This window comes from Elgaria multicarinata, chromosome 3, assembly GCF_023053635.1.
Source record: "Elgaria multicarinata webbii isolate HBS135686 ecotype San Diego chromosome 3, rElgMul1.1.pri, whole genome shotgun sequence".
Taxonomy (NCBI): Eukaryota; Metazoa; Chordata; class Lepidosauria; order Squamata; family Anguidae; genus Elgaria; species Elgaria multicarinata.
Window position 1 is genome coordinate 88,149,512 of NC_086173.1, and position 22,449 is coordinate 88,171,960.

Here is a 22,449-nt window from a genome sequence, read left to right on the forward strand (position 1 = left end):
TAGATGACTTGCCTACCGCCTCTATTCGATTGGGGTGAATGCATTTAGGTTCTGTGTGTGTTTGCATTTTCATCTACATATGGTGAAAAAAATATTTATTTCAACTCTTCTGCACAAGAATGGCTATGTTCCATAAATCTCATTTATTCAAATTAAATGGAGCTAAACATACGATTTAAGTCATGAAAGTTTATTGTGCAGCAGATGTAGGTCTGGTAAAATATGAGTGATTCATGAGTTCCTGAGACATTTGTTGATTGTCACCAGTCCTGTACTTACCTACTCAGAATTAAGTCCATTGAATTCAAGGTAAGTGAGTATAAGATTGCAGCCTAAAGCAATCTTGTGTCATATATGCAAGATCAAATGCTTCTACTTTTAATTAATGAATTTGGGATTGCCATTGCCTAATGATTTTATGTTCAAAGTTACTAAATGGGTTAGAAAGCAATTACCGCTCTTTGATTGGTTTGCTTTGGTTTATGAAAAGCTGGTTAAAATGTGTTAAGAGTCAATAATATTATTAAGTATAAACCTGGGTTTTCAACCTATTCAGAATTTGACCTTACTCATTGTTTGTGCAGGAAGTTAACAAGAATCATTTGGTGGCTTTCAGTTTTTTCCTTTGTCAGAATCTATCAAGTTTTCCTTGACTTTCTTACAGGTCCCAGGTGAACAAGTTCCTGCTATTTTCTCTAATGACTAATTTCCTCCACTCCCAATGCAAGAAACCTACATTTCATAATAGCCTCATTTTTTTAGTACAGCCTGCTTTCTTTACTATCTGCACTATGTCCTCTGCACTAGCAACTTCCAAAATACATAGGTCACACCAGCCACCGACAATCATGTGAAAGGCAATACTACAGTTGCAGCATAATTTGGTTGCAATCCTATATGAATTTACCTGGGAGTACATCCCATTGAATTCAATGGGGCTTACTTTAGAGGATCATCTCACAATTCCTAGGAATGCATTGTAAGATGATCTTCAGCAAAAACTTTTCCTGCTTCCTTTTTGTAGAGAGTCTAGGTTGAGCTAAACTTGTACTTCAAGATGTAAAAACTGAATGTGCAAAGCAGAGGTCATTCTAAAACCACATAGGAATTCTTTGGCTCAGAAGAGGGCTCAACTAAGATCTAACAAGTCCTTGATAAACACTCTATAAATAGCTCATACGCTGCCCTAAGGTGAATTTGGAGCCTGACAAACCATTTTTGATTCTTACCAGCCAACTTCAATAACACTAGAAGTATTTTTTTTCACCCAGAGGACTGTTCATATGTCTTAGTTGAATAAGGAAATGTTATCTTTCTCCAATCAGACAATTATTATTTCAGGAAGTATAAACCAACGGGAGCACAATACCCAGGTGCTTTGTTATGGAGTGTCACCACACAGCGGAAAAATCACGTTTCCTTACCGTCGCTTCTCCACCTCATTACTTCCTCTTTCAAAAGAGGAAGTAAACAACATGCACATGGCCCATTCAGTGGGCTGTTTTGATCCTGCTGCTTCTCCTGCACACAGCAGGAGATAGCAGCAAGTTCCGTCTCAAAATTAATTTGGATTTACCTGGGTCTTTTTTTTTCTCGCGTGAAGAAGGCTGGAAGGGCCAGGAGGCGCATGGGACGTAGACGACGTGAATAGGACCTGTGAAAGTCCATGAGTGCCCCAAAACGAGCGTGTAATAAAATGCTCGTCCAATGATGCCCATTCAAAGAGGTCTTGGGGGAATCCTGAACTGTGTGGGTGGGGGACAGGTTCCTAGCATATCCCATCAATAAAAGCAGCCTAAACATTCCTGCTGCTTTTGCCTTCTACTGTAATGAGTCTTTATGTGTAATATACTGATGTTAACGTCACACTTTATTTATTGAATTTTGTTTTGAAATTCTATGTCAAAGCACAGTTCTGTGCAATTCAAAAGTTTGCTTCCAGCATTTTAAACACCAGTTAGTCCAATAAAAGTCATCTTCGAACTTGGTCAATGAGTGCTGTAAAAAGGGAGATACTAGAGCAGTGATATTAGAACCACTTTTTCTGAGGTTTCAGCTTGTGTCACTGTTGTAATATTTAAAGCTGTGTCTATATGTTTGTGCTATTTGAGATTTGGAGTCCATGTTAAGATTAGACATGTGTCCATGCAAAGCACAAAGTGATTCTCCGAGTACCTCAAAACCCTATGAATCTATGGGTTTTAATGACCCCAAATCATGAAACCCACTGAATAAAAAGCCACAAAAAGTTATATCTCATAGAGAAACTGAGGCAATGTTTGAGAATTAGCATCAACTCAGGAGTTGTCTACATTAGGGTGACTATGGCTGGGTTCAAACAACACGATAACCAATGGTAGTTTAAGTAGTCAACTGTTAGTTGTGTGGTCAACGGTTGGTTATTGTATTGTCTGTTGAGCAAAAAACACCCCATGGTTCACTATTTCCCCAAAGTAACCAACTAAGATAACCAACACTCTGCAGAGTTGACTATCTGCACAACCATTGGTTAGTGTGTTGTCTGTTGGGCTCAGTGGACTGTTTTGCAGGGCTGAGTGGACTATTTTGGCTGGCTACCAAGTTCCTGAGCAAGAGTGGCCAAACTACAGCGGCTGCTCTTCTACAGCTGGCACAACTTGCAGAGGCTGCTGGGATATCACCTGGAGGACTGAGGGAGGGTGGGGAGAGGGGCAGGGGCTGTGTCAGTCAAATGCTGTATTGACTATTAGGGCCTTGCTAGACCTACCACATAATCCGGTGGGGAGTAGGGGCGACGGCGCGCTACAGCTAGCATGCGCTGTCGCCATTTTCCAGACATAACAAGCGACGGGGCAAGGGAAAGCCCCGTCATGTCAGGCATTTTTTCCCCCCTTAAAGGGCCATGTGCGCAGGAGCGCACCGCCAAAAAAGGTAGTTTTTTTTAAAAAAATAAAGGGTTCCCCGCTCCCCCTGCCCGATTTCCCTCCCCACAATGCCTGATGCCCCGCCTGCCCGCTCGCTCATCCTCACCCCGTCCACCAGATCCTGTCCCCCTCCTTCTTCCCCCGTCCACCATGCCCATCCCCGTCCTTCTTTCCCCGTCTGCCATGCCCATCTCCGTCCTTCTTCCCCGTCCACCATGCCCGTCCCCGTCCTTCTTCCCCCCATCCACCATGCCCGTCCCCGTCCTTCTTCCCCTGTCCGCCATGCCCGTCCCTGCTCGCCATGCCTGCTTGTCATGCCCGTCCCCCGTCCCCGCTCATCATGCCCACCCCCTGCCCGCTCGTCATGCCCATCCCCTGCCCGCTCATCATGTCTGATGCCCCCCCGTGCCCCCCGTCTGTGATTCCCCCCCCGGCCCGATGGGCACAGCGCTCCTATGAGCGCTGTGCCCAGTCTGTGGCTTCTCCCGGCTACTCGCAAGTAAGCGAGCAGCTGGGAAAAGCCACAGACCCTACTAGACCTACTAGAAAAGCCGAGCCATAACCACATCCAGTTATCCTGGGTTAAGGGAGGACTTAGCCCGGCCTGACCCCGGGATCCCCTGTGCGTCATCTGGATGCACAGGAGGGAGACCGGGCCTCACACCGGGCTAACGCCTTGTCTAGCAACGGCCTTAGTCCATTCAACACCAGCCCCAACCACTGCACAGTTGTATAGGAACATTTTGTGTGTGGGGGGAGGGGAGTACCCGCAAAATAACCAACTGTGAGTTGACTATTAACCCACCATTGACTAAAGTGTTGTCTGAACACAGCGTATATGAAAAGGAAGACAGGGGTCCTGTATCTTTAACATATGTACAGAAAAGGGAATTTCAGTGACATTTGTATGCATGTAGCACCTGGTGAAATTCCCTCATCATCACAATAATTAAAGATGCAGGGGCCCTGCCCTCTTTTGTATCTGGTCACTCTAGCTAAAGAGGGCAAGGCTTCTGCAGCTTTAACTATTGTGATGAAGGAATTTCACCAGGTGCTGCATGCACACAAATGACACCTGCTGAAATTCCCCTTTTCTATACAACAGTTAAAGATATAAGAGCCCTGTCCTCCTTTTCCTATGGTCACCCTAGTCTACATATCAGATAAGCAAACAACCCACAGGCTAATTGTACAGTGTGCAAACAATTTGTATAATCTGAACTATAGACAGATGTAGTCCCTAATAAAATCATAGTGTCAATGGTTGCCTTAAGGGAAAGTAGCAGTTCTGGAACTGGGTTGTCCTATCCCATCTCATTCCTCCATAAAAAGATATATTTTTGCAGAATGATGAAGCCTGGCAACATAGACAGGAATTCAGAATCCATCTCATGGGGAAGAACAGGAAAGTGAAAGACTAACCCCTGAACCCAGAAGATAGCATATACTTAAAAGTACACATTTAACAATGGTATATTATAAGACGAAAAGGCGAATGCTATATTTTGCAGTTCCATCAGTATTTGCTTTTACTTCCACTCCAAATTCTCCTACTTCTTTCTGTAACTCAACTATGTCTTCAGTGACACAATAATCATCCTTAAACTGCTAGTGTCCCAAAATAGAAACAAGCAAAACTGAGAACCAGGGGAGCCCTCTATTTTGGAGACAGTGAATCTGCACATTCTGTGGGCATCTTGAATTACACATATAGCAAGATATGGTGCGATCTAAAGAGCACTGTGAAAGGGGTGCGTCAACCGTTTAACCCATCGGATAACATCAGGAGGGTTATCGGACAAAAAGTTATGGTTTGGTATCCTTAGGCCGGCAGAACTGAAATTTAAATGCAGTTGTTGCTCAGAACCAAATGATCCAGCAAGTAGCAGCCATCTGCTGTAATCCATTTATCAGGGACTTTTCAATGTAGTTTACAAGGGGTTCTTCAATGAGAAAATTAGTAATGGTGAACAAGATTCCATGAATGAGAGCTTGCCTGCCACTGTCAATCTCAACCAGCAATGCACGCAGGTAGGATAGCTCTTGGGCGTGTTCATGGGCATGCCCCCAGTCCACAATCAGTCGACAGTGAGGCCCAACAGTCCAGCCAGAGCCAAGCAGGAACCCATGTGTCTTGAAACATGCTTCAGAATTTTCTGCAATGCAGTTGGATTCTATGTCAGACGTGCAGGAGTTTCTTGGCAAATATTTTATCTATTTATTCAGACATTCTTAACCCTCATGGTAGGTTATCACTACATATTTACAGAAGTTAAAAACACAACTAAGGCTGCAATTGTATACACACTTACCTGGGAATAAGACCCATTGTACCCAGAGGGGCTTACTTCTGAGAAGACAAGCATAGGATTGCACTGAAAGGCAAACAGTAACATACTATCAAAATAGGTTTGGGTGGCAAGAGTTCCTCAAAGTTTGAAATTTAGAAAGTTTGAAAACCACAAGATGTAAAGAAGCTTAGTGAGGGAGCAAATCAGATAAACAGATTATCCACACCAGGGAGTTCCTAAATAATTGCACTGGGCTTCCCACCATTATAAAGTTATTTGAGAACTCCCTAACGTGGGCAATGAGTCAATCTGACCGTGGCTAACCTGCTCACCACAGTGAGCTTCTTTATTTCAGGAAAGGGTTTGCTGTTACCTCATCTCACAAAAAGGGAAGAACTGACCATTTTTGGGTAGCCGGCCTAGTATGAGCAAAATGTCTCACTATGTACTCTTTTTTGTTATTTACTCTCTTAATTGGTTATTTTTAAAAACCTATTCAAAATTATTGGTGCATTTATGGTACTGCATTAATTTAATGGGATTTGTGGTATTATATTTCTATCTGTAGCATGAGCAACACTTTGTACCTCTATCTTTTTTAAAAAAACACCTTACAGAGTTTGTCAGTATGTTGTTATATACTTTTCAAACTTTTTTTTTTTTAATAACAGGAGTTATGCAAAATTCATAGAAATTGCACGGCTAAACAAGGGCAAAACACAGAAAAGATGGGAGTTTAAAAAGTGATTTTAAGGAACTGGGTGTACTTCTGCTGATTTAGTATTGCAAAACATGAGAACAAAAATAGAAGTGGATTCCAGGTTTAAACTAGTGAATGTGGCTTCTTCAAACATTAGCATTAAGGGATATTTTTCATGTGACATCCTGCACTGTGCAGCTGTAGCCTTCAAATGATTTAATCCTGAATACATTCTTATTAAAGATCAATTGAAGCCAACAACAGCACTACAGGACAAACAAGTCACAAATTGATGCTTATAGAAGACTGACCTCACTATGGTTTCATACTGTCACTTATTTTAAAATTTTGATCATGCATCAGTATTCAGGCTAAAGCAAGTGAGGCAGCAGCAACGTGACCTTTCAGGCTCTCTGGAGCACGGCAATCTGAAAGACTAAATTGGAGGTGATTTACAGCTTGTGTATGTGTGTGTGTGTGTGTGTTTGTGTGTATTTGCATACTGGTATCTACATTGCTCAGTGGAAACTTTATTGGCATGTGGGTGGCACAGAGAACTGTATACTTGAAACTGGTTTTGTTTGTGAAATTCTCGGCTACCTAAACCAGTGCAACACAGCTGACAGAACGAGGAAAGAGAGCTTCTGTATATAATTACATTTTCCTTTTACATCATTTATATACCATTTTGAGTTTTCCTTTCGGTGGGGAGGATGTCAGAAAAGTATTATTAAATATAGATATATAGATATATACTCACAGAAAAGTTAACTTTATCCCCTCTGCACCTTTCACTAATAACTAAAACACAACTGTACACTTGTGTAGATAAGAAATGTAATAAAAAAGACAAGACATCAAATGCATTTGCACAAGGTACAAATCAACATGGAAAAGGCATGGACAATGACAGTTACAAATGTGTAAATGCATAAAGCCCTCTTATGGAGGAAAAAAAATATAATCTGGAAAAATATATATGCCTGATATGAAAAATAAAATAAAATAAGCCAAACCAAAACAATCAGTTCTATAAACAGAAGCCTGGCCTGCAAGCAGAAATCCTTTGAGGTGGAGACACCGTTGAAAGTAAGAGCTTGTGACACCAAGGAGGGTACAGGATTCCAAAGAGAAGTTCACAAGCTGATCCAAAGGCATTTCGTAATGCCTTCACAGATGCTCTTGTGAAGTTTTCCTGTGGCAGTGTCCCTTCGGAACCGAAGCAGGGAGAGAAAGGCTGGCAAGGTAGATCGGGAAGCAATGACACAAAAGGTTCCATATATTCATTCCACATTTATGTCAAAACAAAACCAAACCCCAAACCCACCATTGTAGTGCTTTGCAGCTAGAAACAGAAAGACTGACCATCCTGGGGTGTCTGGGTAGAGGTCAAGTGTGCAGATGTGTCTAGAAATTACCCCCAAATTCCAGAATCAGACTAAATAATGCAAATTAGACAAATCTGCATAAATTAACTTTGGAATATTTATTCTGACTGCGAAATTTGAAATTTGCTCTCAGGAGTAAGACACGACACCTTAGGCAGAGCAAGTAAGTGTGTACGGGCTAAGAGGCAGAGACTGGTACTTCTAGGGAAGGAGATGGAGAGGGATGGAGTTCAAATTCCAACTAGAGCCACATCAAATAGTTTCTGAAAGTCATCATGTTTTTCTCTATTACTATAAAAGCAATGGTTGTATTTATTTGCTTAAGTATAATGGTGATACATTCACTTCCACAAGGGCCACTTTACAACGGGATCATGGGGGATACTAATTTTCTGATCCCCTAAAAGTGGTTGCCAAGATAGAATGTGAAAGTGTAGTATCTTTATGGAGAAATGTTTCAGAGTACTCCCTCCCCCCTCCTCAAGATTCGTCTGGGCACATAAATGCCCTTCACGTTTGTGATTCTCCATCTTTAGACGTGCCTCTTACAACGTCATCACACAAGAGAAAATCATGTTTCTTAACTGCTGCTTCTCCACCCATGCATTTGTCCTTCATTACTTCCTCTTTTGAAAGAGGAAGTAAACAACGTGCATGTGGCTCATTCAGTGGGCTGTTTTGATTGTGCTGCTTCTCCTGCACACAGCAGGAGATAGCGGCAAGTTTCATCTCAAAAATAATTTGGATTTACTAGGGTCTCTTTTTGTCATGTAAAGAAGGCTAGAAGGGGCAGGACGCGGTGGGATGCAGACGATGTCATGAATAGGAGCCATGAAAATCCATGAGTGCCCAGCAACGAGCATGCAATAAAACACTTGTCTGATGATACCCTTAGAAGTCACATACTTCTCTACCTCTCCCTGTTACAATTAGTTACTGTCAGATTCTCTAACAACACAGATGAAGTGGCTCTTTTTTGTCCTGGAGCAGCGAGTGATGTCAGCACAGCTGTGTGAAAAATAATGGTGCATAAAAGCTATAGAAGGCTGGGATTATCTTGGTGTCTAACAAAAATGAAACATGTGAGACCATACAAGAATTAAGCATGTAATATATTGATGTGTACTGATGTGCCTGCAGGAAATGTCTATGTCAAGTGAAGCAGGGCTCCCAAGTGTGGAAATACTGCTGCTCTTCCGTTGCCCAAATCCATCCATTGGATTCCCTTTTTTTCCTAGTTGAGTTGAAATGAGAGCAGAAACAAATAAAGCTGCATATTAGGAAGAAACTCAGCTAAGACACATCTATTTTTATCTGACCTGAAATAAAGCGTATTACGGCAAACTATTTGAATGGAGGCTGAATACTGGGTGGTGGCTGCAGCTCTCGACACAGACATACAGGGCAGTTCTATTTCACCCAGAGAATGGCATCTGAGATCTAATAAAAAACAACCCCCACAACGCCAACCAGCATCAGATCAAGGATTTGTGCTCATGCCAAATGCAAGAATTGTGTCTTGCGTCAAAATGCTCGGCACCCGTCTTTTAATACAAGGAGTTCTCCATCTGCTCCGTAGGGGCTCCCTAGCGTGGTTGTCTTCTAGGATGAAGGTTATGTGGGCTCCACTGAACTGGGACAATGCTGCACAAAGGGAGAAGGGTGCTTCTCGGTGTGGTGTCTCCACAACCTGCCCTCCCTTTCAGTACTGATCTGAAAAGAACGAGGCATGAAGGAGGGAGGGGCTGGCGCCCTCGGTGGGTGGAGTGCAGCTGCCTTCCTCCGACTGTTCCGACAGTTCCCCGTATTCACTGTTGTAAAAAGTCTGGCCTCGGAGCTGGGAGTGATAGGATGGCCGACACCTGGCCCTCAGATCTGAGTGATCCGCTACGGAGTCTGCCTTTCGACTGGATCCTTTACTGCTGTGGAGGAAAAGGGAGAGCCAAGGATTCAGTTTTGAGGAAGGCCGTGGCCCTGTTCAGAAGACACCTTAAACCATGGCTTTAACCATGGTGGTTAAGCCAGAAAGGAAGGCCGTGTTCAAAAGATACCTTAAACCATGGTGAATAAGTGTTTTTGCTTTATTCACCGGGGTTAAAGCTGTGGTTTAAGGTGTCTTCTGAACACAGCCTGCCTTTCTGACTTAACCACCATGGTTAAAGCCATGCTTTAAGGTGTCTTCTAAATGGGCCTATATTCTCATTAATCTCCCAGAAAAAAAATGGTTTATCATCAGAAAGCTCAGGACAAGCACAAGCCACTTAGCATAGAATGACCATATGAAAAGGAGGACAGGGCTCCTGTATCTTTAACAGTTGTATTGAAAAGGGAATTTCAGCAGGTGTCGTTTGTATATATGAAGAACCTGGTGAAATTTCTTCTTCATCACAACAATTAAAGCTGCAGGTGCCCTGCCCTCTTTTAAATCTGGTCACTCTAGTATAGCTCCTGCAGCTTTAACTGTGGTGATGAAGAGGGAATTTCACCAGGTTCTCCATATATACAAATGACACCTGCTGAAATTCCCTTTTCTATGCAACTGTTAAAGATACAGGAGCCCTGTCCTCCTTTTCATATGGTAACCCTAACTTAGCAGGTCGGTAATTTTGGCACATGTGAGAAGCTATGTGGCAAAAGCAAGGAGCATCTTTCCAATGGGAAGGTGAAGGCAGCGAACCAGGAACATGAAGATGCTTTTATGTCAAACTCTGCTGTTGCAATCTGGAGCTTGATAAGTAAATCAGGCTTACAGGCTGGTAGTTCAATCCTAAACACACTTGCTAGAAAGTAAGACACATTAAGCTAAGTGGGGCTTACTTCTGAGTAAACATGCACACGATGGTGCTGCAAAGTCATTTGAACACTAGAGGAAGTTTCAGTTTGGTTCTCATTAAAATAAATAAATCTCTATATAGTTATTTTCTCATTAGTCTCTGCCTTGCCAGCACTAGTACAATATCCTGTCCTCATGTAATTTCTTTCGGTGTGTGGAGCGACAGCATTGTGGCTCGAGCAGTGTGAGGAAGTTTAGTCTATCTTCTGGCTTTTACAAATAAGGGGGATATGTGGGGAGGAAGAACTCACATTCATCAAAGTCATCGTCATCGTCATCATAGAACAAAAGCTCCATGAAATGAAAGGAGGCCACTGCTCTGAGCAAGATAATATTGCTGGTATTTGCCAGCACAGTCTCATTTTATACATAAGCCATCCAATGCTTTAGTGTAGTAGTGGGGAACCTTTTCTGCCCTGACAGCCACAAGGGCATCTTGGAATCATGTTGGGGCCACATGCTAGCAGTGGCTGGGGCTACAGCCCAAGCACACAGCCCTTCATACATCCCATTCACACATACATACCCTTCATACACATGTGCTTCTGTCAGGGCCAGCCTTCCACGGGCGCACTCACTGCTTCTTGGTCACCTGCAAGCAGCCAGCGGGACCAAGAAGCGGCTGCTCTCGCAGGCCTCCCGGGTGGCTTCCACCCATGTGGACTGTTTGTTTGGGCAGTGGGCAGGCTGTGCCCACTGGCTGCACCCACCATTCCTTGGTCCTGTGCACGTGGCCGGCAAGACCAAGAAGTGGTAAACATAGCTGGCAGGCACAGTCAGCCGATTGCCCAAGCAAGCAGCCTGGGCGGCAAGGAGGTGCCTGAGAGAGGTGCTGCCGCCCACCTGCATGCCTTCCACCCACCCAGATTGCCTGCCAGGGCAGCCAGCACATGTACCTTCTGGGAGAGGAAGGGAAGCTGTCTGCTCACTGGTTTTCCTGCCTCTTCCAGAAATCTCAAGTCTTGTGAGACTTCCAGATGGGGTGTTTGAAAATATTGGGTTAGGGGTTGAGAAAGGTTGACACTCATCAGTGGTGTCATGTTCACTGTCTACCACGTGCCTATTGCAGGCACTCAATCACATTCCACTTGGCATTGCAACTGTCCTGCTAGCTGAAGAAAGAATAATATTTCCCCCAATGGCAATATATTGCACTTTGAGCACTGGGAACATGCAATTTTTTTAAAAAAACAAACACACCAAATGTTTCCATGAGAGAAATCTGCATTTGTTGCTTGACTGGCTGAAAAGTCCATTCATTTCCAGTTGTATTTCATCCCTCTGTAAGAAGCTTCCTCTTTTACTCCCCTTGCACAGATTCAATTGGCTCCACTCAAAAGCCATTAAGCTCAATCAACCCTTTTTGTTACAAATGCCTTCAGGAATGCTGCCGCCAGCAGCAGGTTACAAGAGGATGGATGGGCTTGCATTTTTGTGTTCCCAGCACATTTACAGGCTGCAGTGAGATTTGCTGCAGAGAGCACTGTCAGGTATTATATGTTATCAAGGGCTGTGAGACAGAGATAGGAGACTTAGACAATGAAGTACCTGAATGCACCTTCTTTTCTGTGTCTATTTTCTATCCTCTCAAACTCCTCAGACGCCAGAACCATCCCACTGTCTGTCTGATTATCCTGCAAGGAAACAGAAGCAAGCAGAGTTAGAACAGCCAGGCTTGTCGAGAATGCATTCTGAAACTTTTGTACCATGAGCCACCCCTCCCAAGGGTGGAAATTGCAAAACAAATGTGGGGCGGTATGGGGGACAGCTGCAGATGAAAATGGACGGGCAGGAGGAGGTGCCTACCTCTTCCCTTCTCCACCAATTCTCCTCTTCAAAGGCTTTTGTTTAAATATATTCCCACCCCACCCCCAGCAGTCTCCATGTCAGCTGTATGCCTGGTTAAGGAACGGATCAGGGGAGGAAACATTGCAGGGGGGAAATGATGGTCATAGGAGGCACTGAGAAACCCTCCCTCCCTGTGATTCTTCACTTTAAATGCCCCTTCCACTCTCGCATTCATATTGGGGCTGCCATGGGTTAATTAATCCATGAATTGTGGGGTGTGTGAGAGTGCTTCTGGTTTCCAGCAACAACCTATGTATGCTGTGACATCCAAACCCAGGCACTTGGGGTTATTTATGTATAAAACAAATCAAAGTAAACCTAAGAACAAAACATGGGTTAACTCTGAGTTGTTTAATCAACAAACAGCCCCAAGTGTCCGAGTTCAGACTTGGGGAAACCAGAAGCAGTTCGTTTGTGGTGCATATCTTTGCAATTAATTAACCCACAAATTGCTACCAAATGCAGCAGTTATGTGCAAACAGGGCCATTATCTCAGCAAACCGGTTTGGAGATAAAGTATAGTTCTTCTCTAAGTCCATGGGAGAAATGTGTTGAGCCTTCCACCGGCATAACAATTCTTATTGTCGAGCTGACTGAACTTTGGGAGGAGTGGATAAATTTTGTCTGTAAGAGCCACGTACAGTGATGAGTAGTGATGGTTACGGGGCCTCACCTGTGCACGGGCGCGCGCGCGTGCACACACACACACACACACACACACACACACACACACACACTGCACCTGGGTAGGCATATATAGGGAGAGGCGCTCCCTCAAGTATCGTCCCAAGCCATTTAGGGCTTTAAACGTCATTATCAACACCTTGAATTCGGACTGGAAGCGTGAAAGCAGTCATTGCAATTCCTTTAAGACCGGTGTTATGTAGTCAAGCTGCTGCATTTTGCACTAGCTGCAACTTCTGAGTTAACATGAAAAAGAACCATTATAAAATACTATTCCAATACTATCTGATCCTCAACCGACTAAGTCATATTTACAAGAACTGTGAAGATCAGTGTTGGCGATGTGGAATTGATAAAGCTAATTTTATGCATATTTGGTGGGATTGCCCTCTGATCAACCATTTCTGGGGGGGGGGGGAATTGTATGTGCAATATCTACATTTACACATATTTCTATATCCTGTGACCCTCTAACAGTCTTGCATGGTTACGTGGAGGAACAGATAGACCCCATATATAGAGAAATGATCCAGAATCTCTTGATTGCTGCCAGGATTTTGGTTGCCAGAAACTGGAGGAGTAATGCTATCCCCACACTAAAAGAATGGCTGTGCAAAGTCTGGAGAGTAGCAGAATTTACCAAGTTAACCGAATATGCTCGTCTGAGAGATGGAAGTCTAAGACCTGCTCATTTTTCCAATGCCTGGTACCCTTTCATTGTCTATATAATTTAGGCATTGATAGGTATAACTGTTTCTCCCTGTTATAGCCTGACTGAAGGGGGAAGCTTACAAAGATATTTCTGCAATTGGCACTACTTTATATCTTTGTTAATTTTAAAATCTATTGATGTTAAATGCTATTGTGGCTATTTTATTGTTAATTTTTAAAGATAATCAACCATTATCCTGTCTTTTTTGGCTCTCACTTAAAGATCTAGGGATTTTGGCTCTCACTTAAAGATCTCACTTAAAGATCAGCTACCTAGGGAGGTTGTGGGCTCTCCCACACTAGAGGCCTTCAAGAGGCAGCTGGACAACCATCTGTCAGGGATGCTTTAGGGTGGATTCCTGCATTGAGCAGGGGGTTGGACTCGATGGCCTTGTAGGCCCCTTCCAACTCTGCTATTCTATGATTCTATGATTCTATGATCTGCTATTGGATGTGAACAAAAGATGTAAAGATTTTAATTTGAATGCAATTAATGCCTACAGTTAAACTCTAGTAATGTTCTAGTAGATGACAATTCCCAGCTGATTTTGTTTTGTTTGGATTCTGTATATGAAACTTCTAATGTATAATATATGAATGTAAAAATGAATATAATAAATTATAAAAAAAGATAAAAATAAGAAGTTGAGAGCCAGAAATAATTAGTCCAGTTCCCCTTTCCCTGAGGGTGTCCAGCAAATCAAAAGACTGTCTGGAGGAAGTCAGGGGTGTGTGTTCACTGCTAATGATCAGCTTGACTATTGCCTATGTCAGCCATGCTAGGAGCAGAGGTGGCAGTATTGTAACCCTCTTCTCCAGTGGACTCAGCTATTTCCTTCTGAGGGTTGTTGTTGCAAGGATATTACATTTTCCCAAGACTGAAACCACAATACACCTTTCCTTGGAAAATTTGTGGTCCCCCCCCCCAAGCAGGTACTATTGTTGCAAGCACAACTGCCATTTGGGATGTGTCTGGCTCAATATAATGAGGCCCGGATAACGCCTATATTCTATATTTTGAAGACTTCCCTAGACCCACCAGCACACCTGGCTTCAGATGTAAAGTGTTGTGAGTATTGCACTACGGTGGAAAAGGCAGTTGGGTTATCTTCTGGATATTGATCTTCTGGATAAGTCTTTAGATTGCAGTGACAGATTAGAACAGATGGAGATGATGTTTTTTTCTCTTTCCTCCTGTCACCATACAGTCTTCATCTACTCACCGGATGTGCTTTATACATGGTTTGTGTCATAGGAAATTCTTCAAAAGTCTTTATTCTGGATGGACACCTGATCTGATTCCCACCAGTCAAACAGCCAGGGAAAGACACGCAGTTGTAGTATCTGGGATAGGAAATGAAGTAAGCAGTAAGTCAGAGGAGACGATGTTGGGACATTTGCTTCAAGTAAGGGAATCTTCACTGTATGCCAGCTGTCCCCCAAGCTGGTCCCTTCCAGATGTGTTGAACTGCAATTCCCAGCTACTTCCCATATCCAAGATTTCATCCATGGATGTTTCTGTCCTCTGTTTCTATGGAACCCTTTGCCCGGTTTTGGGGTGTGTGTGTGTGTGTAGATTAGAATAAACCAACACATTTTGCTTTATTCATGCCTGGATGGTATACACATGACCCAGGTCCTGTAGGACAATCAAGACCTTCCCCTGGGCTTCATTGTCCTGGTTATTGGGTTTATTGTCCTGGTTTATTGAGCTGGTTATGGTTGGTACCCCCAATTACAAAACAAAACAAAAGGAAATTGCTGCATCATATTTGCCTGCAACCTGGAGTTGCGAAGTGACAGGATCTATGCGGATGACCTAGGAAGAGAAAGTTTCCACCCCCAGCAAGACCATCACATATCCCCTGTGGCAGAAGATGAATTCTGCTGCCTGCTGTATGTTACTACATTCAAACAAATGCGCCAATCTGCAAGGATAACTCAAGAGCCAAACTAGACATTACAACCTAGACATGTGCATAACACTATCCCAATGTTTGTGTGGCATGGGGGAGAACCGTAGCTCAGTGGTGGAACACCTGCTTTGCATGCAGAAGGATGCAGGTTCAATCCCTGGCATCCCCAGTTAAGACAAGGATTAGGTGGCAGCCAATATGAAATGCCTGAGGCCCTGCAGAGCTACATGAGGCAGCTTCTTATGCTCCTGTGTTTTTAAATGAAAAGCAGCCTTGAGAGGCAGTGATGACAATGGAAGTGCAACAAGAGGAGAGGGTTCTTAAAAAAACACCCACTGTCCTGTTCAAAATCAGCATCTTTTCCTCGTGAGCAGGAAAAGTCTGAACACTACTTCTCCCAAGTCAGTCTTCCTCTTCTGATCACAGGCTCCTCAAGGCTGATCCATTAATAATAAAAAGCAAAACATGAGGGGAAGGTGGCAGGCCTCTGCATGCAACATCAAGTGAGGCCTTAAACATGCATCTTGGGGAAAGGGATGAGGGGCACATTCAGCCCGTGCTGCTCCTCAGCTGCAAAACTGTACATCATAACTAACCTGATTTGGCTCATAGGAAGACCGTAAAGCAGTGTTCCCCAACCTGATACCTGGCAGATGTGTTGGGGCTTGCAGTCTAAAATTTATCTGGTTGAGCTTTTATATTGTATTTTATATTATGGTTTTATACTGTTGTTTTACACTTTGGTTTTAATTTTTGTGAACCGCCCAGAGAGCTCCGGCTATTGGGCGGCATAGAAACGTAATAAATAAATAAATAAATAAATAAATAAATAAAACATCTGGAGGGCACCAAGGCTGGCATAAAGGCTCCCTTACTTGACACTAGAAAATACTGAGATGTTCCTCATAGCCTAATGCTACAGAAACCGTTGATCCCGTGAAATAGATACACGGGCTTTCTAAAAATTAGGGTTTGGGCGTTGGACAGTTCTTTGCTAGGCTCTTCTTCCTGTCATGTTTCCCAGGACTCAGCAGAGACGTACCGTGCTGCTATATTGTGGCAGTGTATCCTCACATCAAATTCCTCTTCATCAGAGTTCTGCTGGACAGAAGAGGCCACCTGGGAGAAGCCGTCGTCTTCAGAGCTCTGAGAGTCATTCAGTGGGATGTAATCCTTCCCCTCCTGATGGGAATGTAGATAAATGCTCATGAGCAAGGGAAAGAGAAGGCTTTACAAGAAGGAAGCAGCAAGTGGGAATGAATACACCTTTTCAATGTTTTCTTTTCACCTTCAGGGAAAACCCCTGCCAAATGTGTGTCTGTAGAATTTCTAATGGGTGATTGTATACGGCTGTGCAGACACACACTTGTGAGGGATAACGGATAAGGGCATTTCATGGGGAAAGTAAGTAAATCAAATAATTCTCTCTCAAAGGGCCTGTTCAGATGACACCCTAAGCCATGGTTAAGCCGCTAACCCCTTTTGCAGCAAATGGTTAGTGAACGTGTTTAAACCAGCAGGGTTAGGGATGGTCACGACACGCTAAGCCATAATGGCCCTGTTCAGAAGACACCTTAAACCATGGGTTTAACCATGGTGAATAAAGCAAAAAGGCTTATTCACCATGGTTAAAGCCATGGTTTAAGGTGTCTTCTGAATGGCCCCAATGTCTAGCTCAAAAAGTTTAACCACTGTGGCTTAGCGTGTCATCTGAACAGGGTCAGAGAGTAACACAATGTCTTAACCGTTTCCAGCATCTCCTAACTAGCAGAGGTTAGATGTGCCAGCGACATTCTCTGCTACCATTCATCCCATTTAACTGCTTGCAAGCTGCACCAGCTCCATGCAGTTTAATACACTTCACCCATCTATATGATGTTGTTCCCAGGGTACAAGACACACAAACAAACAATGAGATATATTCTATTGGGCAAGTTTCTGATTTCAAGCTTCGGGGCACTTTTATTCCAAGTAACATTACAAAAGTACTAAGGCAAAGCAGGAGGTGGGGAAGGATGGAGAAACCTCTCTGAAATTTGATATAAGTCACCTATACCAGACCACATACCCGAAGGCCTGCAGAACCTCTTTCAGCCCAATGGCTGGATCCCATTAGGGAGAAGCTCTCGGGAGCCACATCCCGAGATGTGAGGCAGGTGGCTACTAGGAGGAGGGCTTTCTCCGCTGTGGCACCCCGGTTGTGGAACGAGCTCCCCAGAGAGGTCCGCCTGGCGCCTACACTGTACTCCTTTCGTCGCCAGCTGAAGACCTTTTTATTCACTCAGTATTTTAACACTTAATTTTAACTTAAATTTAAATTATACTGTTTTAACTCTGTATTTTAACCTATATCAATTTTGCTGCGTGGTTTTATCCTGGTTGTGCTTTTTATATTGTATTTTGTATTTGTATTTTTAACTTGTTGGTTGTTTTATGATGGTTTTAATTTTTGTGAACTGCCCAGAGAGCTTCGGCTATTGGGCGGTATAAAAATGTAATAAATAAATAAATAAAATAAATAAATAAATAAATATCCCAGTGGTGAGTGGAGTCGAAGGCAAAAGGGGATGGGGCCAAAATACCAAAAATACCAGCATATTTTAACTTAAAGTTCTTATTTCTAGTAACTAGGCCTTAGGAGAGGCATTTCAACCTTTTAGGATAGGGGAAAAGTGGACAAAAGCTGGGAAACCATGAAATGATTGGAGGTTAGGGAAAAGGGTGTGTGGCCTTCTGTGGACCCCTAAGAGGGCCAGATTTGGCCCCTGGGGCAGAGGTTCTGCACCACTGACGTACAGGAATGGTTTTCTTTTGCTATAGAAGAAGAACTTGACAGAGCCCAAAAGTCAATGGACCACCCACAGAATGAATATTGCTTGAGCTGATGCATCTAAATAATGTGACCTTATAAAGACTCTCTCTCTCTCTCTCTCTTTAACTGCAAGTAGTTTTATATATTTCATAAGCCCAGACACTGTTTAAAACCTTCTGAGATTCACAGCATTAATTGTATGGGGCCTATCTATAATCAAACACAGATGCTAAACTTGACGCAGCTGAAGGTTACTTGAAATTTTAATGCAGAAGAAACACCAGAGTGCAAGACAAAGAGCTGCCAAGTAATGGAACTAAATCCATCCTATGCCTCTGCAGTATTTGTGCCACAGCTCCTAAGAAACCTTAAAATTTCATGGGATGTTCCTTACACTTGCCCATGAACCCTGGATAGGAGGGCCTCCATAGGTTAGGGGGAGGTTTTGAGCACTTAAAATTGAAAACTACAATAATCTTGAGAGAGCAAAACACTTCACAGGCATTAGACAGTGTCTCTTTTCTGATGCCTCTGGTGTGGCCGCTGGAGTTCTTCCACCCCATCCTCATTTTCCTGTGGAGCATCAGGAAATTCTACAGCCAGGGGCTACATGCTGAGTGTAGCTCTGATGCAGTCAATGCATTTTCACTTGGGATGAAATTGGTACAAAGGTTTTGCTTGCATAAGGTGTGACTGATTTCTGTGCTTGTTAGCTGGGAAGGATAGCCCCCATCCATACACACCCCAATGAGACTGGTAGTAGCTCATGAGGATTTCTTCCTTTGTGCCTTGACTTTTTGCCTTGCTTTGTGCCTTGAGTCATCTTGAGCTATTTGACTTGCAAATATCTTTCATCTTCTGTCTGCTTGTGGCACGTGGTGGCTTGGATTTGATGTAGGTTCTTTGAGGGCTATGGTCATCTTGATTTTTTAACAGAGCTCTCTCAGAGCAAGGGGCCTGAGTGGAAGCCATTTGATTCCTACAAACATGATGATGTTGCAACTGGCATACCAACTAAATACTCCTTGCCACCACCGCCATACAAACTTCTCCAATTAGTGCCAAGTCTGCGAGCATTCTCAAAGTGTGCCTTTGGTCCTTCAGGGAGAGTGCAACCCCATCTAAGAGCAGGTTAGTCATTTTCCCTATCCACAAGACCTCCATCTTGTGGACAGGCTACCAGGAGGAGGGCCTTCTCTACTGTGGCACCCCGGCTGTGGAATGAGCTCCCTAAGGAGGTTTGCTTGGCACCTACATTATATGCCTTTAGACACCAGGTGAAGACCTTTTTATTCTCCCAGCATTTTAACAATCTATAAATAAATTTTAACTGGTGTTTTAAATTTGTAATTTTGCATTGCTGCTGTTTTTATCTGGTTGAGCTTTTATATTGTATTTTATATTATGGTTTTATACTGTTGTTTTATACTTTGAATGTTTTTAATTTTTGTGAACCACCCAGAGAGCTCTGGCTATTGGGCAGTATAGAAATGCAATAAATAAATAAATAAATCTTGTCTGGATTACGTCTCAGTTTATTTAACCTCATCCATCCCCAAACTGCCTCCAGATACCAGTTCAGGCATTTAACAACCTTCTTAGGATCATTAGATGGAAACAAGAGGTAGAGCTTAACATCATCTGCATATTGATGGCACCTCAGCCCAAAGCTCTGAATGACTTTCCCCAGTGGTTTCATGCAGATGTTGAAAAGCATTGTGGACAAGATGGAAACTTGCTGCACTCTACAGGCCAATGGCCATGGGGTGGAGCAGAAGTCTTTAAGTACCACCACCTGGAAGGGTTCATCCAGAAAGGACCAGAAACACTATAACATTGTGCCCAACTTGGATCCAGAAGGATACCATAGTAAATGGTATCAAAAATTGATGAGAGCGTCAGGAGTATCCACAAGATTGCCCCATATCCATTCCCTGATGTGAGTCACTTACCAGGATGACCAAGGCTGTTTCCATACCAAAACTGGGCTTTGGCCCAGATTGGGATGGATCCAAATAGTGAGCACTGTCAAACAATCAACAGAGCTGTGTTTGATTGTACCTGTGGAAATGTTAAACAATCCAAGATCTAAATGACTTATACAGCAGTTCAACAAAGAAATAACTTTCTAGATATTGCAAGCTATTGCACATGGCTTTTGTGCTATGATAATGAGTAAGAACTTACGTGCTGGACATTCTCCTGAAGAAGGTCCCCCAGGATCTCCACCAAGTCCGAGAATGTTGGTCTCTCCTTGGGATCGCCATACCAACAACTCAGCATTATACGGTAACTGCAAAGAACAATACAAGCTTTTGCACAAAGCTAATTCACTTCTTTGTCCTATCACTGTCAATCAGAGATAGAGCTGCTGAGGAAATTCATTTGGAAATTCCTGCAAAGCGAAAGCCCCTCCTTAGGGGAGATGCTGTCCTTGAGCACCAGGAGTGTTACGACAGATGCAAATGAAAGCATTGGGACTCTATATACTTTCAACCTTTCTCTACTCCAACAAAAGCAGAGAGGAGGGGAAAAAACCCACATCCAGAGCTCTGAACCTCTTGCGGATCTACAACTTTTTGTAAACTGCCCAGAGAGCTTTGGCTGTTGGGAGGTATAAAAATGCAATAAATAAATAAATAATCTTGTTGACCTATATTATTTTCATAGCTGGCTGTGCTTTCAAGTACTTTGACTCACATTTCTGCAGTGGCATATTCTGGAGCTCTCATCCTGGTGCCATCTTTCAGTCTCTGGCAAAATTCCTCATTGATCTGGACACCAGGGTATGGGGAAGCACCTGAAGAAGATAATTCACTGCTTTATTAGGCAATGGCCTGGAGGGATGGGAGAAAGCAGTGCCTGCAGGAACATCCCCATCTGCCCCATACAGAAGAACTTAAAGAAGCTGAAGTAGCTGAAGAAGTCCAAAACCACAAGGACTGGAGCCCAAGATGGTGTTCAGTAATTAGTCAGGGTCAGTTCAGGCCTTTATTTATAAAACTGAGGCAGCTGGACAACCATCTGTCAGGGATGCTTTAGGGTGGATTCCTGCATTTAGCAGGGGTTGGACTTGATGGCCTTATAGGCCCCTTCCAACTTTACTATTCTATGATTCTATGATGCCCAGTAAGGAAAGGCTAACTTTAATGTAAAAACATTCTACACATTTTAAAGGTAGTGAATTTGAGATGCGAGGGGACGGGCATTGTACAGGGAAGCTGGGCAAGCTGTGTGGCTGAGACCCAATGACGGGGATTGTTATACATGACGAAGGTGGTCTCTAATGTCTCATGTAGCAAAGTAATCAGCAGAAGGGACCTGAAACCGAAGTGTTTGCATGGGAAATACAAGGCTGGGCGGGGGAGCAGGTTTAGAGAGTCCTTGCGACCACCAACCTTCCAAATCACATGCTCATAAAAGTATGGGTGGTCCAGTGAAGTGTCCAACTACTCAGCACTCACCTAGAGAGAATATTTCCCACAGGAGGACTCCAAATGACCAGACATCACTCTGGGTGGTGTAGACTTTGTCAAAGATGCTTTCTGGGGCCATCCACTTTAGTGGGAGGCGGGCCTATGGGACAGAAATAGATGTGTTTGGTTGTTACAGTCCAGAAAAAAATTGAATAGCAACTAATGAATACAAGCTGCAGGACTATCTCCAAACATCCTAGAATGACTCATATAGGCAGGCAGCAAATCTGGCGGAGCAAGAAGTATCTATTCAGGAACAGCATAGGAAACTGCAGTCTGGTATTTATTATTATTATTATTATTATTATTATTATTATTATTATTATTATTATTATTATTATTATTTCCCACCTTTTTTTCTCCAAGGAACCCAAAGCAGCATACATAAGCCTCCTGTCCATGTTATCCTCACAACAACAACCCTGTGAGGTAGGTTGGGCTGAGAGTCTGTGACTGGCCCAAAGTCACCCAGTGGTTTTCCATGGCCAAGTGGGGACTAGAACCCGGATCTCTCAACTCCCAGTCCAACACTTTAGCCACTACCTATCGACCTAGATGCCTGGGCTTCGTTCATTCATTCACTCATTCAAATGGGATATCAGAACTATTTCTACAACCAAAAGCAAGCTGTAAGACGGAAAGCTTGGCATGCACATGATTTATCTCTGCTATGCACATAGTTGAACTTCTGAGTTCAAAATACTCAGATGATCAGAAAAGTCTGAAAATGACTGATATTTTGTTGTGACGATCACCTACACTTCAAGAAAGATTTTTTTAAAAAAGTCAAGTCGATCACATTGGCTTGCTCAAAGCAGCTCGGAAAGAAGGAAATAAAAGATGCCCAACTGCTGGATTTTACTAGTCAGTGTGTGCTGCATTATAGG

The 22,449-nt window shown here is 43.2% G+C and overlaps 1 protein-coding gene across 1 annotated transcript in view; it reads right to left on the bottom strand.

The window, feature by feature from the left end:
- Positions 1-7,974: 7,974 nt before the first annotated feature.
- FLT4 (fms related receptor tyrosine kinase 4) overlaps positions 7,975-22,449 on the bottom strand; it is a 126,355-nt gene continuing 111,880 nt past the window's right edge. Inside the window, exons 24-30 of the mRNA XM_063120850.1 lie at positions 21,551-21,662; positions 20,787-20,886; positions 20,274-20,379; positions 16,317-16,456; positions 14,582-14,702; positions 11,664-11,749; positions 7,975-9,204 (exon numbers count right to left, since the gene is read on the bottom strand). Coding sequence (XP_062976920.1) covers positions 8,985-9,204; positions 11,664-11,749; positions 14,582-14,702; positions 16,317-16,456; positions 20,274-20,379; positions 20,787-20,886; positions 21,551-21,662 — 885 coding nt within the window. The 3' untranslated portion in view covers positions 7,975-8,984. The remainder of the gene's footprint in view (positions 9,205-11,663; positions 11,750-14,581; positions 14,703-16,316; positions 16,457-20,273; positions 20,380-20,786; positions 20,887-21,550; positions 21,663-22,449) is intronic.